This window comes from Hippopotamus amphibius, chromosome 15, assembly GCF_030028045.1.
Source record: "Hippopotamus amphibius kiboko isolate mHipAmp2 chromosome 15, mHipAmp2.hap2, whole genome shotgun sequence".
NCBI lineage: Eukaryota > Metazoa > Chordata > Mammalia > Artiodactyla > Hippopotamidae > Hippopotamus > Hippopotamus amphibius.
Window position 1 is genome coordinate 19,183,589 of NC_080200.1, and position 13,959 is coordinate 19,197,547.

The 13,959-nt window shown below is 36.7% G+C and overlaps 1 protein-coding gene across 1 annotated transcript; it reads right to left on the reverse strand.

Moving 5' to 3' along the window:
* Window positions 1-7,952: 7,952 nt before the first annotated feature.
* On the reverse strand, window positions 7,953-8,968 carry LOC130837272 (olfactory receptor 7C2-like). Its single transcript, XM_057710087.1, has one exon. It carries the CDS (start codon window positions 8,907-8,909, stop codon window positions 7,953-7,955), a length of 957 nt encoding a protein of 318 aa, XP_057566070.1. The 5' UTR covers window positions 8,910-8,968.
* Window positions 8,969-13,959: the final 4,991 nt, after the last annotated feature.

Below are 13,959 nucleotides of genomic sequence, written 5' to 3' on the forward strand. Positions count from 1 at the left end.
CAGCCTTACAACAAGTGCTAAAGGAACTTCTCTAAGTAGGAAACACAAGAAAAGGAAAAGACCTACAAATACAAACCCAAAACAATTAAGAAAATGGTAATTGGAACACACATGTCAATAATCACTTTAAATGTAAATGGATTAAATGCTCCAACCAAAAGACACAGACTGGCTGAATGGATACACAAACAAGACCCTCCTATATGCTGCCTCCAAGAAACCCACTTCAGACCAAGGGATACATACAGACTGAAAGTAAAGGGATGGAAAAAGATATTCCATGCAAATGGAGGCCAAAAGAAAGCTGGAGTAGCAATACTCATATCAGACAAATTAGACTTGAAAGTAAAGACTATTAAAAGATACAAGGAAGGACACTACATAATGATCAAGGGATCCATTCAAGAAGATCATATCACAATGGTAAATATCTATGCCCCCAATATAGGAGCACCCCAATACATAAGGCAAATGCTAACAGCTATAAAAGGGGACATCGACAGGAACACAATAATAGTGGGAGACTTGAACACCCCACTTACATCAATGGACAGATCATCCAAACAGAAAATCAATAAAGACACACAAGCTTTAAATGACACATTAGAGCATCTCGACTTAATTGATATTTATAGGACATTCCATTCAAAAACGACAGACTACACTTTTTTCTCAAGTGCACATGGAACATTTTCCAGGATAGATCACATCTTGGGTCACAAATCAAACTTCAGCAAATTCAAGAAAATTGAAATCATATCAAGCATCTTCTCAGACCACACGCCATGAGACTAGATATCAATTACAGGAAAAAAACTGCAAAACATACAAACACATGGAGGCTAAACAATTCACTACTAAACAACCAAGGAATCACTAAAGAAATCAAAGAGGAAATCAGAAAATATCTAGAAACAAATGACAACGAAAACACAACAACCCAAAACCTATGGGACGCAGCAAAAGCAGTTCTAAGAGGGAAGTTTGTAGCAATACAGTCCTACCTTAAGAAACAAGAAAATGATCAAATAAACAACCTAACCTTACATCTCAAACAACTAGAGAAAGAAGAACAAAGAAACCCCAAAGTGAGCAGAAGGAAAGAAATCATAAAGATCAGAGCAGAAATAAATGAAAAAGAAAGGAAGGAAGCCATAGCAAAAATAAATAAAAGTAAAAGCTGGTTCTTTGAGAAGATTAACAAAATTGATAAACCATTAGCCAGACTCCTCAAGAAAAAAAGGGAGAAGATGCAAATCAACAGAATTAGAAATGAAAAAGGAGAAGTAACAACAGACACCTCAGAAATACAAAACATCATGAGAGACTACTACAAGCAACTATATGCCAATAAATTGGATAACCTGGAAGAAATGGATACATTTTTAGAAAAATACAATCTTCCAAGACTGAACCAGGAAGAAATAGAAACTATGAACAGACCAATCACAAGTACGGAAATTGAGGCAGTGATTAAAAATCTCCCAACACACAAAAGCCCAGGACCAGATGGGTTCACGGGCAAATTCTATCAAACATTTCGAGAAGAGCAAACACCTATCCTTCTCAAACTCTTCCAAAATATTGCAGAAGGCGGAACACTCCCAAACTCATTCTACGAGGTTACCATCACCCTGATACCAAAACCAGGCAAAGATATCACAAAAAAAGAAAATTACAGACCAATATCACTGATGAATATAGATGCAAAAATCCTCAACAAAATACTAGCTAACAGAATCCAACAACACATTAAAAAAATCATACACCATGATCAAGTGGGGTTTATCCCTGGGATGCAAGGATTCTTCAATATACGCAAATCAATCAATGTGATACATCATATCAACAAACTGAAGGATAAAAACCATATGATGATCTCAGTAGATGCAGAAAAAGCTTTTGACAAAGTTCAACATCCATTTATGATAAAAGCTCCCCAGAAAATGGGTATAGAAGGAAATTATCTCAACATAATAAAAGCCATATATGAAAAACCAAAAGCCAACATCGTTCTCAATGGGGAAAACTGAAAGAATTCCCTCTAAGAACAGGAACAAGACAAGGGTGTCCACTCTCACCACTATTATTCAACATAGTTTTGGAAGTTTTAGCCACAGCAATCAGAGAAGAAAAAGAAATAAAAGGAATACAAATTGGAAAAGAAGAAGTAAAATTGTCACTCTTTGCAGATGACATGATATCATAGATAGAAAACCTAAAGACTCCACCAGAAAACTGCTGGCACTAATTGATGAGTTTAGTAAAGTAGCAGGATACAAAATTAATGCACAGAAATCTCTTGCATTCCTATACACTAACAACGGAAGAGCAGAAAGAGAAATTAAGGAAACTCTCCCATTCACCATTGCAACAAAAAGAATCAAATACCTAGGAATAAACCTGCCTAAGGAGGCAAAAGATCTGTATGCAGAAAACTTAAAAAGACATTGATGAAAGAAATCAAAGACGACACAAACAGATGGAGGGACATACCATGTTCTGGATTGGAAGAATCAACATTGTGAAAATGACTGTACTACCCAAAGCCATTTACAGATTCAATGCAATCCTGATCAAATTACCAATGGCATTTTTCACAGAACTAGAGCAAGAAATCTTACGATTTGTATGGAAATGCAAAAGACCTCGAATAGCCAAAGCAATCTTGAGAAGGAAAAATGGAGTTGGTGGAATCAGTGTTCCTGACTTCAAACTATACTACAAGGCCATAGTGATCAAGACAGTATGGTACTGGCACAAAAATAGAAAGGAAGATCAATGGAATAGAATAGAGAACTCAGAAGTAAGCCCAAACACATATGGTCACCTTATCTTTGACAATGGAGGCACGAGTATACAATGGAAAAAAGACAGCCTCTTCAATAAGTGGTGCTGGGAAAATTGGACAGCAACATGGAAAAGAATGAAATTAGAACACTTCCTAACACCATACACAAAAATAAACTCCAAATGGATTAAAGGCCTACATGTAAAGCCAGACACTATAAAACTCCTAGAGGAAAACATAGGCAGAACACTCTATGACATCCATCAAAGTAAGATCTTTTTTGACCCACCTCCTAGAATCATGGAAATAAAATCAAGAATAAACAAATGGGACCTCATGAAACTCAAAAGTTTTTGCACAGTGAAAGAAACCATAAACAAGACTAGAAGGCAACCCTCAGAATGGGAAAAAATAATTGCCTATGAACCAACGGACAAAGGATTAACCTCCAAAATATACAAGCAGCTCATGCAGCTTAATACCAAAAAAACAAATATCCCAATCCACAAATGGGCAGAAGACCTAAATAGACATTTCTCCAAAGAAGACATACAGATCGCCAACACACACATGAAAAGATGCTCAACATCTCTAATCATCAGAGAAATGCAAGTCAAAGCTACAATGAGGTATCACCTCACACCGATCAGAATGGCCATCATCACAAGATCTGGAAACCACTAATGTTGGAGAGGGTGTGGAGAAAAGGGAACTCTCCTGCACTGTTGGTGGGACTGTAAGTTGGTACAGCCACTATGGAAAACAATTTGGAGGTTCCTTAAAAAACTACAAATAGAACTACCATATGATCCAGTAATCCCACTCCTGGGCATATACCCAAAGAAAACCATAATCCCAAAAGAAACTTGCACCATACTGTTTATTGCAGCACTATTTACAATAGCCAGGACATGGAAGCAGTCTAAATGCCCATCAACAAATGAATGGATAAAGAAGATGTGATATATATATGCAATGGAATATTACTCAGCTATAAAAAGGGATGAGATGGAGCTGTGTGTAATGAGGTGGATAGACCTAGAGTCTGTCATCCAGAGTGAAGTAAGTCAGAAAGAGAAGGACAAATATTGTATGCTAACTCATATATACGGAATCTAAAAGGGGTACTAATGAACTCAGTGACAAGAACAAGGATGCAGATACAGAGAATGGACTGGAGAACTCGAGGTATGGGAGGGGGCAGGGGGTGAATGGGAAACTGAGACGAAGCGAGAGAGTAGCACAGACCTATATATACTACCAAGTGTAAAATAGTCAGTGGGAAGTTGTTGTATAACAAAGGGAGTCCAACTCGAGGATGGAAGATGCCTTAGAGGACTGGGGCGGGGAGGGTGGGGGGGACTCGAGGAGGGGGGGAGTCAAAGAAGGGAGGGAATACGGGGATATGTGTATAAAAACAGATGATTGAACCTGGTGTACCCCCCGCAAAAAAAAATAAATAAAAAATAAAATTAAATTAAAAAAAAAAAAAAAAGGAATCCAAGTGTACTGCTAAAGAAAATTACCAAGACACAATAGGAGAAGCATAAAGAATAAATGAGCAGAGAAAACTGCAAAAACAGCTGAAAAACAAGGAATAAAATGGCAATAAGTACATAGCTATCAATATTTACATATCAATGGACTAAATCTTCCAATATAAAGACATATGGTGAATGATTGGATAAAAATAAAATGCTTCAATATGCCACCAATGAAAGGCACTTCAGTGCTAAAGACACAAACAGACAAGTGAGGAGATGGCAAAGGTAGTTAATGCAAATGCAAAGGACAAGAAAGGATTGGTAGCTGTACACATATAAGACAAAATATATTTTAAAACACAGCTTATAACCAAAGACAAAGAAGAGCAAAAAGAACATTCTCTAATGGTGAAGGGATCAATACAAGAAGAGGATATTACATCTGTTAACATATAAGTACTCAATATTGAAGCATCTAAATACATAAAGCAAACTGTACCAGACATGAAGGGAGAAACTGATGATCATACAATAATAGTAGGGGACTTCAACACCCTACTTCCTCCCATGGACAGACCATCCAGACAGAAAATCAAAAGGGCAACAGTGTTCCTCAGTGACACAATAGGCCACTTGAAGTAAATTGTTATCTAGAGGAAATTACATTGAAAACCAGCAGAATACACATTCTTTTCAAGTGCACGTGGAATGATCTCCAGAAGAGATTACATACTAGGTCACTAAACATAGTCAACAAATTTGAGAGGATAGAAATTGTATCAAGTATTTTTCTCAACCACAATGGTGTGAAACTAGAAAACTACAGAATGAAAACAAGAGAACAAACAAGTGGAGACTAAGCAACATGAAAAATAACAATTAGCCAGCAATGAAATTAAAGAAGAAATCAGAAAATATCTTGAGACAAATGAAAATGGAAACACAACATTACAAAATCGATGGGATGCAGCAAAAGTAATTCTAAGAGCAAAGTTTATAATGATACAGGTCTTCCTCAAGAAACAAAATAAAACAAAACCTCAAGTAAATAATCCAACCTACTGTCAAAAAGAATCAGCAATAGGAACAAAGCTCAAAGTCATCAGAAGGAAGGAAATAATAAAGATCAAAGATGAAATAAATGAAATAGAGATTACAAAAGAAAAGATAAATGAAACTAGCAATTGGCTTTTTGAAAGGATAAAAAAATGACAATAAACCTTTAATCCAGACTCACATGGAATAAGTGAGAGTGCACCCAAATCAACAAAATAAGAAATGAAAGAAGGGAAATAACAACCGATAACACAGAGATACAAAAAATCATGAGAATACTATGAACAGTTACATGCCAACAAATTAGAAAACCTAGGAGAAATAGACAAATTTCTAAAGCTGCCAAGACTAAGTCAAGAAGAAATAGAGAATTTGAACAGATCAATCACTAGAAGTGAAATTGAATTTGTAATAAAAAAAAAAAAGAGAAAACAAACAAAAACTCCTTGAAAACAAAAGTCCGAGACTGGACACCTTCCCAAGGGAATTCTACCAATCATAAAAAAGGGAATTAATTCCTATCGTTCTCAATCTACTGCAAAAAAATTGAGGCTGGAACATTCTCAACTTCATTCTATGGGGTTGCTATCACCCTGATACCAAAACCAAAACACTATGGAAATTAAAAAAAAAAAAAAAAAGATTGTAGGCCATTATCGATGCCTTCAAAAGAACTAAACCATTCAGGGACATTGTAGGCTTAGAATAATAGGCTTAGAATAATGGAAGGTCTTATTTATTTATTTATTTATTTATTTATTTATTGGCTGTGTTTGGTCTTTGTTGCTGTGTGCGGTCTTTCTCTAGTTGTCGTGAGCAGGGGCTACTCTTCATCGTGGTGCGTGGGTTCCTAATTGTGATGGCTTCTCTTGTTGCGGAACACGGGTTCTAGGTGCTGCGGCTTCAGTAGTTGCAGCACATGGGCTCAATAGTTGTGGCTCATGGGCTCTAGAGTGCAGCCTCAGTAACTGTGGTGCACAGGCTTAGTCACTCTGCTGCATGTGGGATCTTCCTGGCCCAGGGATTGAACCCATGTCCCCTGCATTAGCAGGCAGATTCTTAACCACTGCGTCACCAGGCAAGTCCTAATGTAAGGTCTTTAATGTTGAGAACTGTCCTACAATGAACTGGATTCCACTATCACTCTTCTTTTCCAGGTAGACACAGAAGGATAATTTTCACTAATTGAATAGTTTACATAAAAAGTTGATTGTTGTTCCAGTACTTCCCATTATGCACAAATCTGCTCGGAGCTGATAACACTGCCTTTGCCCTAACCTGTGCATGATGACAGGTTCATAATCTTGCAACAATGCTTTCACATAATGGCATTACTAATAATCACTGTAAAGTTTACACAACACCTAAGAGCTTCACTAGCTTCAGTATTTATTAATTCCATTTATTTAGTCAGGATTTGCATAGACTAGTGTAGATCTACTCACTCAAGAAGAAATTACTGGACTTTCCTTCTATGTAAAATTATTTTTTTCTAGGCAGAGGGTATATGAAGATTAATAAAATACAGTTGTTGGCCATTATGAAAATTAACATTTTGATTATTAGGAAAATGATCACTTTATTTAGCATCTCATAAAAAACCTTCTAACCATATACATTAATAGCAACAATGATGTTTTGTGGAGAATTTCATGTCATCATTAGGGGATCTTGATGGTGTCCTGAGATGCTTAAAAACCGAGCTACTGAAGTGAATTGGGAGCAATAGTTTAATTCAGAGGCAAGCACATTTTTACAGGGAAGGGCCAGGCAGGAAACATTTTCGGCTTTTCAGACAATTACTCAAGCCTGCTGTTGTAGCATGAAAGTAGCTATGTGAAATATGTACAGAAGTGGATGTGGCTCTGTTCCAAGAAAACTTTATTCAGAGAACCAGAAAAAGGGCACGGTTTGGTGTGTTGAGCATAATTTGCATTTGAAGCTAGACACGGTGAACTGTCCTTTATGGGCTGAGTTATGCTCCCAAAAATTCCTACTCTGAAATCCTAACATGGAACCACAGAATTTGACCTTATTTAGATATAGAATTGTTGTGGATGTAATTACTCAAGTTAAGACAAGGTCTATAGTGGAGTAGATTAGGTCTGTAATTAATATGACTGGCATTCTTATGAAAAGGGGAAATTTGGACATGGCCGCAAGTACACACACGTGTGCGCACACACACACACATGGAGGACACCATTTGAAGATAAGTGCAGAGATTGAAGTGATGCTTCAACTTGCTAGGGGATTCCAAAAATGACCAGCAAACCAAAAGTAGCTAGAAATGGAACATATTTTTCCTCAAAGCCCTCAGGAGGAATGGACCCTGCTAACTTCTTGATCTCAGAATTTTAGTCTCTGCAAATGTAAGACAATAATAGTGGTTATTTAAGCCATCTGGTTTGTGTTACTTTGTCATGGCAGCCATAGAAAAATAATATGCTGTCTTTAAGCAGGGTCAAAATCAAGACACTGTAAAAAAATAACAATGAGAAAAAATTTTTTAAAAAGACACAGTAAAATATAATAATATCAGGAAGAGAAGAGAATAAACTGATGTTTGGATACATCCAAGATCCATGAAAAATGCCTACCAATGGTTTGATCCTGGCTACTTATGAGAGTCCTGCAATAGCCCTGTCACTGAGGAAAGCTGCCCTGCTGAGGAGTCTTTCCAGGGTCCCCTTCATGTCCCTGCTCCGCAGACTGTAGATGAAGGGGTTCAGCATGGGGGTGACCATGGTGTACATCACCGAGGCCACCAGACTTGTCTTAGAGGATGATGTGGCTGCAGAACTGAGGTAGACCCCAAGGCTTGCGCCGTAGAACAAGGAAACCACCAAGAGGTGAGACCCACAGGTGGAAAAGGCTTTGTACATGGCCCTGGCTGAGGAAAGTCTCAGGATGTTGGAGAAAATCTGAGAATAAGAAAAGAGAATTGCAGAGAGAGGAAAAACACCTAGAACAATACCCACAAAATACACCACTATGTTATTTATGAGGGTATGTGTACAGGCAAGCTTCAGGACTTCAGGAAGGTCACAAAAAAAGTGTGGGATATTCATGTTCATGCAGAAAGACAGCCTTAAGACAGTCAAGGTCTCAAGCAGGGAGCCCATGACACTGAGGCACCAGGACCCCAGAAGCAGCAGCCCACAGACCCGGGAATTCATGATGGCTGTGTAGTGCAGTGGGTGACAGATGGCCAAGAAGCGGTCATAGGCCATCACAGTCAGGATTAAATTGTCCAGGCATCCAAACAAAAAGAAAAAAAAAATCTGGCTGAGACAGGCTTTATATGTTATGACTTTGCTCTGTGTCTGGAAGTTCAGCAGCATCTTTGGGATGGTGGTGGAGATGAAACAGATGTCAGCAAAGGACAGGTTGGAGAGGAAGAAGTACATGGGGGTGTGGAGGTGGGAGTCTGAGCTGATGGCCAGGATGATGGCCAGATTCCCAGTGAATGTGACCAGGTATATGGACAGAAATAACCCAAAGAGAAGAGGCTGCAGGTCTGGATCCTCTGTGAATCCCAGGAGCAGAAAGTTTCTTGTTTGGTTTCTTATTTCCATGTGGATCTTGGGTTTGTCTAGAACAAATAAAAAAGCATAACACAGAATTTACTCCAAATAGAAATTCACCAGAATGACAGAAATATCCTTAATCCAAACTCAGGGATTTCATGAAGTCATACGTTTGGACAAATCATTTGATCTCTTTGCTGACAAATTGTGGTTACCATTCCTACTTGGAAAATCTGTTTTTTAGGTTCACTGGTTCTCTATGAATTAAAAGGATTTGGTAGAAATAAGGAAAGAAAAGATCATTAATTGGACCATAATTTGAAAAGCTATAAATGACAAAATGTGCCATGTAGAAAAATAGGATGTAAAAATAATCTATTTTGTTGATAAAACTTTATGTATTTAATCTATAAATACTTAATTATACGTCTTTGGGAGGTTAATGTATTAACTTAGAAAAAGCCATAGGTTGTTAAAAGTTCATAAAATAAAATATAACAAGGGTAATTACCGTTTGAGAAAATTTTCTTTCTACTATTTAGCTATGAGGAATATCACTTCAACTGTTGGAATTTAGCCCTTTTCTTAAAAAAGGTTACAAATGCAAAATTACATTATATGTAAAGAAAAATAAAACTTCAAATACTGCTATGAGAGGATAATCAACCTGCTTTTCTGGACTGGAGAAATTAAATCAGCATACAAATCTTTAATAATTAGACATATATTTACACAAATCTAAGGGAAAAAGATGTATAACAAGATACTCCCAAACATGGACAAGAATAATCTTTGACTGGTAACATGAATTTTGAATTTTAGATTTATATTTTCCACTATATCTTTCAAAAACTCCAAGTGGCTGAAAGTATAGTTTATCTTCAAGAAACACTAAAATTTGAAGATGTTTTAAATAAATTTCTACAAAACAAAACTAGTTGAAGCAGAAAATTAAGCTAAAAGCAGAGTTAATTAAAATAGAAAAATTTTATAACTGAGAAATAAATTCCAGACCTAATTCTTTGACAAAAGTCAAATAGAGAAAATCAAATGTTAAAAAAGCAATAAAAAGAAAGAAAAAGAACAGAAATGACTAAAATTGGGAAATAAAAATGAATACATACATAATAAAGCGCTTAACTTTGCAAGATAACATTACTTATAACTTCATGTTAAAAATGTAAAAATCTCTGTGCAAAAACTTTTGTTTCACTAGGTCCCATTTGTTTATTTTTGTTTTTATTTCCATTACTTTAAGAGGTGGGTCAAAAAAGATCTTGCTGTCATTTACTTCAAAAAGACAACCCTCAGAATGGGAGAAAATATTTGCAAATGAAGTGACCATCAAAGGATTAATCTCCAAAATATATAAACAGCTCATGCAACTCAGTATCAAAAAAACAAACAACCCTATACAAAAATGGGCAGAAGACCTAAGTAGACATTTCTCCAAAGAAGACATACAGGTGGCCAATAAGCACGTGAAAAGATGCTCAACATCGCTAATCATTAGAGAAATGCAAATCAAAATCACAATGAGATATAACTTCACACTGGTCAGAATGGCCATCATTAAAAAACCTAGGAATAACAAATGCTGGAGAGGGTGTGGAGAAAAGGGAACCCTCCTGCACTGTTGGTGAGAATGTAACTTGATACAGCCATATGCAAATGAGTATGGAGATTCCTTAAAAAATTAAAAATAGAACTACCATATGCCCCATAAATCCCATTACTTGGCATATATACCCTGAGAACACCATAATTCAAAAAGACACATGTAACACAATGTTCATTGCAACATTGTTTACAATAGCTAGGATATGGAAACAAACACAAATGTCCATCAACAGGTGACTGGATAAAGATGTGGTTCATATTACAATGAAATATTATTCATCCATAAAAAGGAGAAAAATTTAGTTATTTGTAGTGAGGTGGATGGACCTAGTGTTTGTCATACTGAGTGAAGTAAGTCAGAAAAAGAAAAGCAAGTATCATCTGTTAACGCATATATATGCAATCTAAAACATGGTACTGATGAACCCAGTGGCAGGGGAAGAATAAAGACACAGATGTAGAGAACGGACTTGAGGACATGGTGGGGGAGGGAAGTTGGGAAAAAGTGAGAAAGTAGCATTGATATATATACACTACTAAATATAAAATTGGTGGCTAGTGGGAAGCTGCTGCATAACACAGGGAGATCAATTTGATGATTGGTGAATACCTAGAGGTGTAGGATAGGGAGGGTGGGGGGAGGCTCAAGAGGGAGGGGATGTGGGGATATTTGTATAAATACAGCTAATTCACTTTGCTGTACAGCAGAAACCGGCACAACAGTGTAAAGCAATTATACTCCAATAAAGATCTGAAAAAAATTGAAAATCTCTAGGAAATGAATTTATTGATTGATTTATTGATTGGGTCAGCATGGAAGATAACAGATCAAAAATTAGGGAAGGAATTAAAAGCCAAAACTTACCTCTAAAAGTGCTGTGGTGGAAACATGTGACAGGAACATTAGAACTGTCCTTTAAGTATTAAAGAAGAAAGGAAAATCTGCCATCACTAATAACATTTATCAACATCCTGGTGGTTCTAAGCAATGCAATAGTAGGAGAAAAATAAATGAGAGCTGTAAATATCATTGTTTGAAGGTAATAGATCAGCTGCAGGTAATGAATTTGTAGCTGAAAACCTCTTTTCACTAATTATGATTTTAGAGAGGGAGTTGATATACAACAAATATGTAAAAACCAGTAGCCACTTTAAGGTAACGTTCAGTGGCATATAGTACATTCATAATGTTTTGCAACCATCATTTCTATCTAGATCCAAAACATTTTCATCACTATGGGAATTCCCTGTATTATGTTTGCAACTTTTCTCTAAATTTAAAATTATTAAAAAAAAAAGTTTGAAAAAAGTCAATGCAAAAAAAAAGGTAGCTTTCATAAGTACAGTTAAATCTCTTAAAAGACACATCACAATCACTTCCATATAAAGAAAAATAGAAATCTGAAACAGGGACTGGAAACTTGCAAATGCAAAATAAACGCATTTACTAAATAAGCTAAAATTGATTGAGGAGTATCCCGTGTCAAGTACTTGTGCTGTGTTTAATATGCCGTAGCTGTTTTAACATCATCACTATTTTTTTTTTATTGAGGTGTAATTGACATTTAACATTATATAAGTTAGAGATATATGACATAATGATTTGATATTTGTATATATTGCAAACTGATCACAACATTAAGTATAATTAACAACCACTTACATACATAATTACAATATTTTTCTTGAGGTGAATTTTAAGATCTACTCAGCAACTGCCAAATATGCTATCCACTATTATGAATGATAGTCACCATACTGTTCATCATATTCCCATGACTTATTTATTTTATAGAAGGAAATTTGTACCTCTTGACCTCCTCAACCCATTTTGCCCATCACCTCTGGCAGCCACTGAACATCACTATATATATTTTTTAATTTAAAGAATGAATATGTGTTTACAGTAATGCAATGATAATGATTAATATGTACAGATGCTCACCAAATGTTAGGGCCAATTTAGAAACTTAAGATGCATTATCTCCTTTAATTTAATTCTCATAATTAAAATGATTCCCGTTTTACAAAAGTTTAAATTGAGACAAAGAAGTACTAAGTATCTTAATATGAGAAGATGTATGAATGGATTTGTAAGTGATAACTATGTAAAGTCCCAGGGAGAGTTTCTTATTTGAATGAAAGGATGCATAAGATTTGATAGATGAAAGAAAACAGGAGCATCGTTGATAGAGGAGTATAGAGACACATGTAACGGCTCCTGAAAAATGAGTAAGATAGTTGGATAAGAAACTCAGGAGAGATCTTGGGGGCTGAGGGATCAATTTCCATGAGGAAGGTGAGAGATCCTCAGAATTGGGTTTCAGAAGAGAAAGGAAGGAAGCTGAAAGTTAGAGTGATTGAGAGAGACTCCAGAATTGAGTTTTGTAGAATGTTTTAGTAAATAGACTCTCACCATTGCATTATCCCCACTTGTCACCAAAGTTAGTACTCTGAGAGGTCTGTCTGCCTCCATACCTCTTTCCCACAGCATACACTCTAATGTCATCACTGAGCCTCTAGTTCCCTGGATGCTTTATTTCTTGGGTGGTGGATGTTCAACTCATCTCCAAGGAAGTGCAGGGAGGTGGCATCAGGGATCTGTTCTCTGAAAGGGCACAGTTGAACTCCCTCCTCCATTGGACAGTGGAGCTGTAGTGAGAGGAGTAAGGGACATGTTTACAATTTCTGTGGCTCCAGAGGTTGAATTCTCACAAATGCTCATTTGATTAAGTGTTCCATTGTTACTCTATTCTCTGAGCAATTTGGTTCCCATGAGTGAGGGAGCCAGAATAGAAAGGAATTTCTTTTCTGCTATTCTTGTACCCATGGGAGCATCTTGGATGTGAGATATGTGTATCCCCTTCCCAGGCCCTTAGTCATGATGTCTTCTCTCCATGACTGTGACTTCCACAGTCCTTTTCCACTGAGCATTTCCTCAATATTTCAGCTGAAATTACCTTGACTATCCAAGACACTGGCAAATTGTTCATGACCAAGTGAGTCCCTAGCACTTGGATTTGGAGTTGTGAACAAAGCTCTGGCACACACCCAACTCCCAACAAAACCATTTGCAATGTCTTCTATTTACACTATTGAAGGTGCAGTCTACAGGAATTTCCAGGCATGCACAGAGAGAAATATGGTGAGAGGTGGATGGCAGGCTGTAGAGAGAGGACTCTGCAGGAATCAATAGCTTTACAAGGTCAAATCAAGTCCACTGGACACTCCTTAGTACTCTAGTCCAGAGGAACAAACCATCTTTATTAATTCACGAGGGACTGATTTTAAGTCATAATCAACGTTGTTAAAGCATTTTCAGAGAACAAGAACAGGCAAGCACTTAGGGTACTTCGGTATGATCCTGCATGTCTGTTAGATTTTACTTCCTTTTCACCATTCATGGGAGAAGTACTATGTTTTATTCTGCTCATGGTGGATCTGAATTCCCAAGCTTTATAATCACTGGACACTTCCT

Excerpts from the sequence above, each read along its gene's own strand:
- LOC130837272 (XM_057710087.1), bottom strand. The coding sequence starts at position 8,909 with ATGGAAATAAGAAACCAAACAAGAAACTTTCTGCTCCTGGGATTCACA.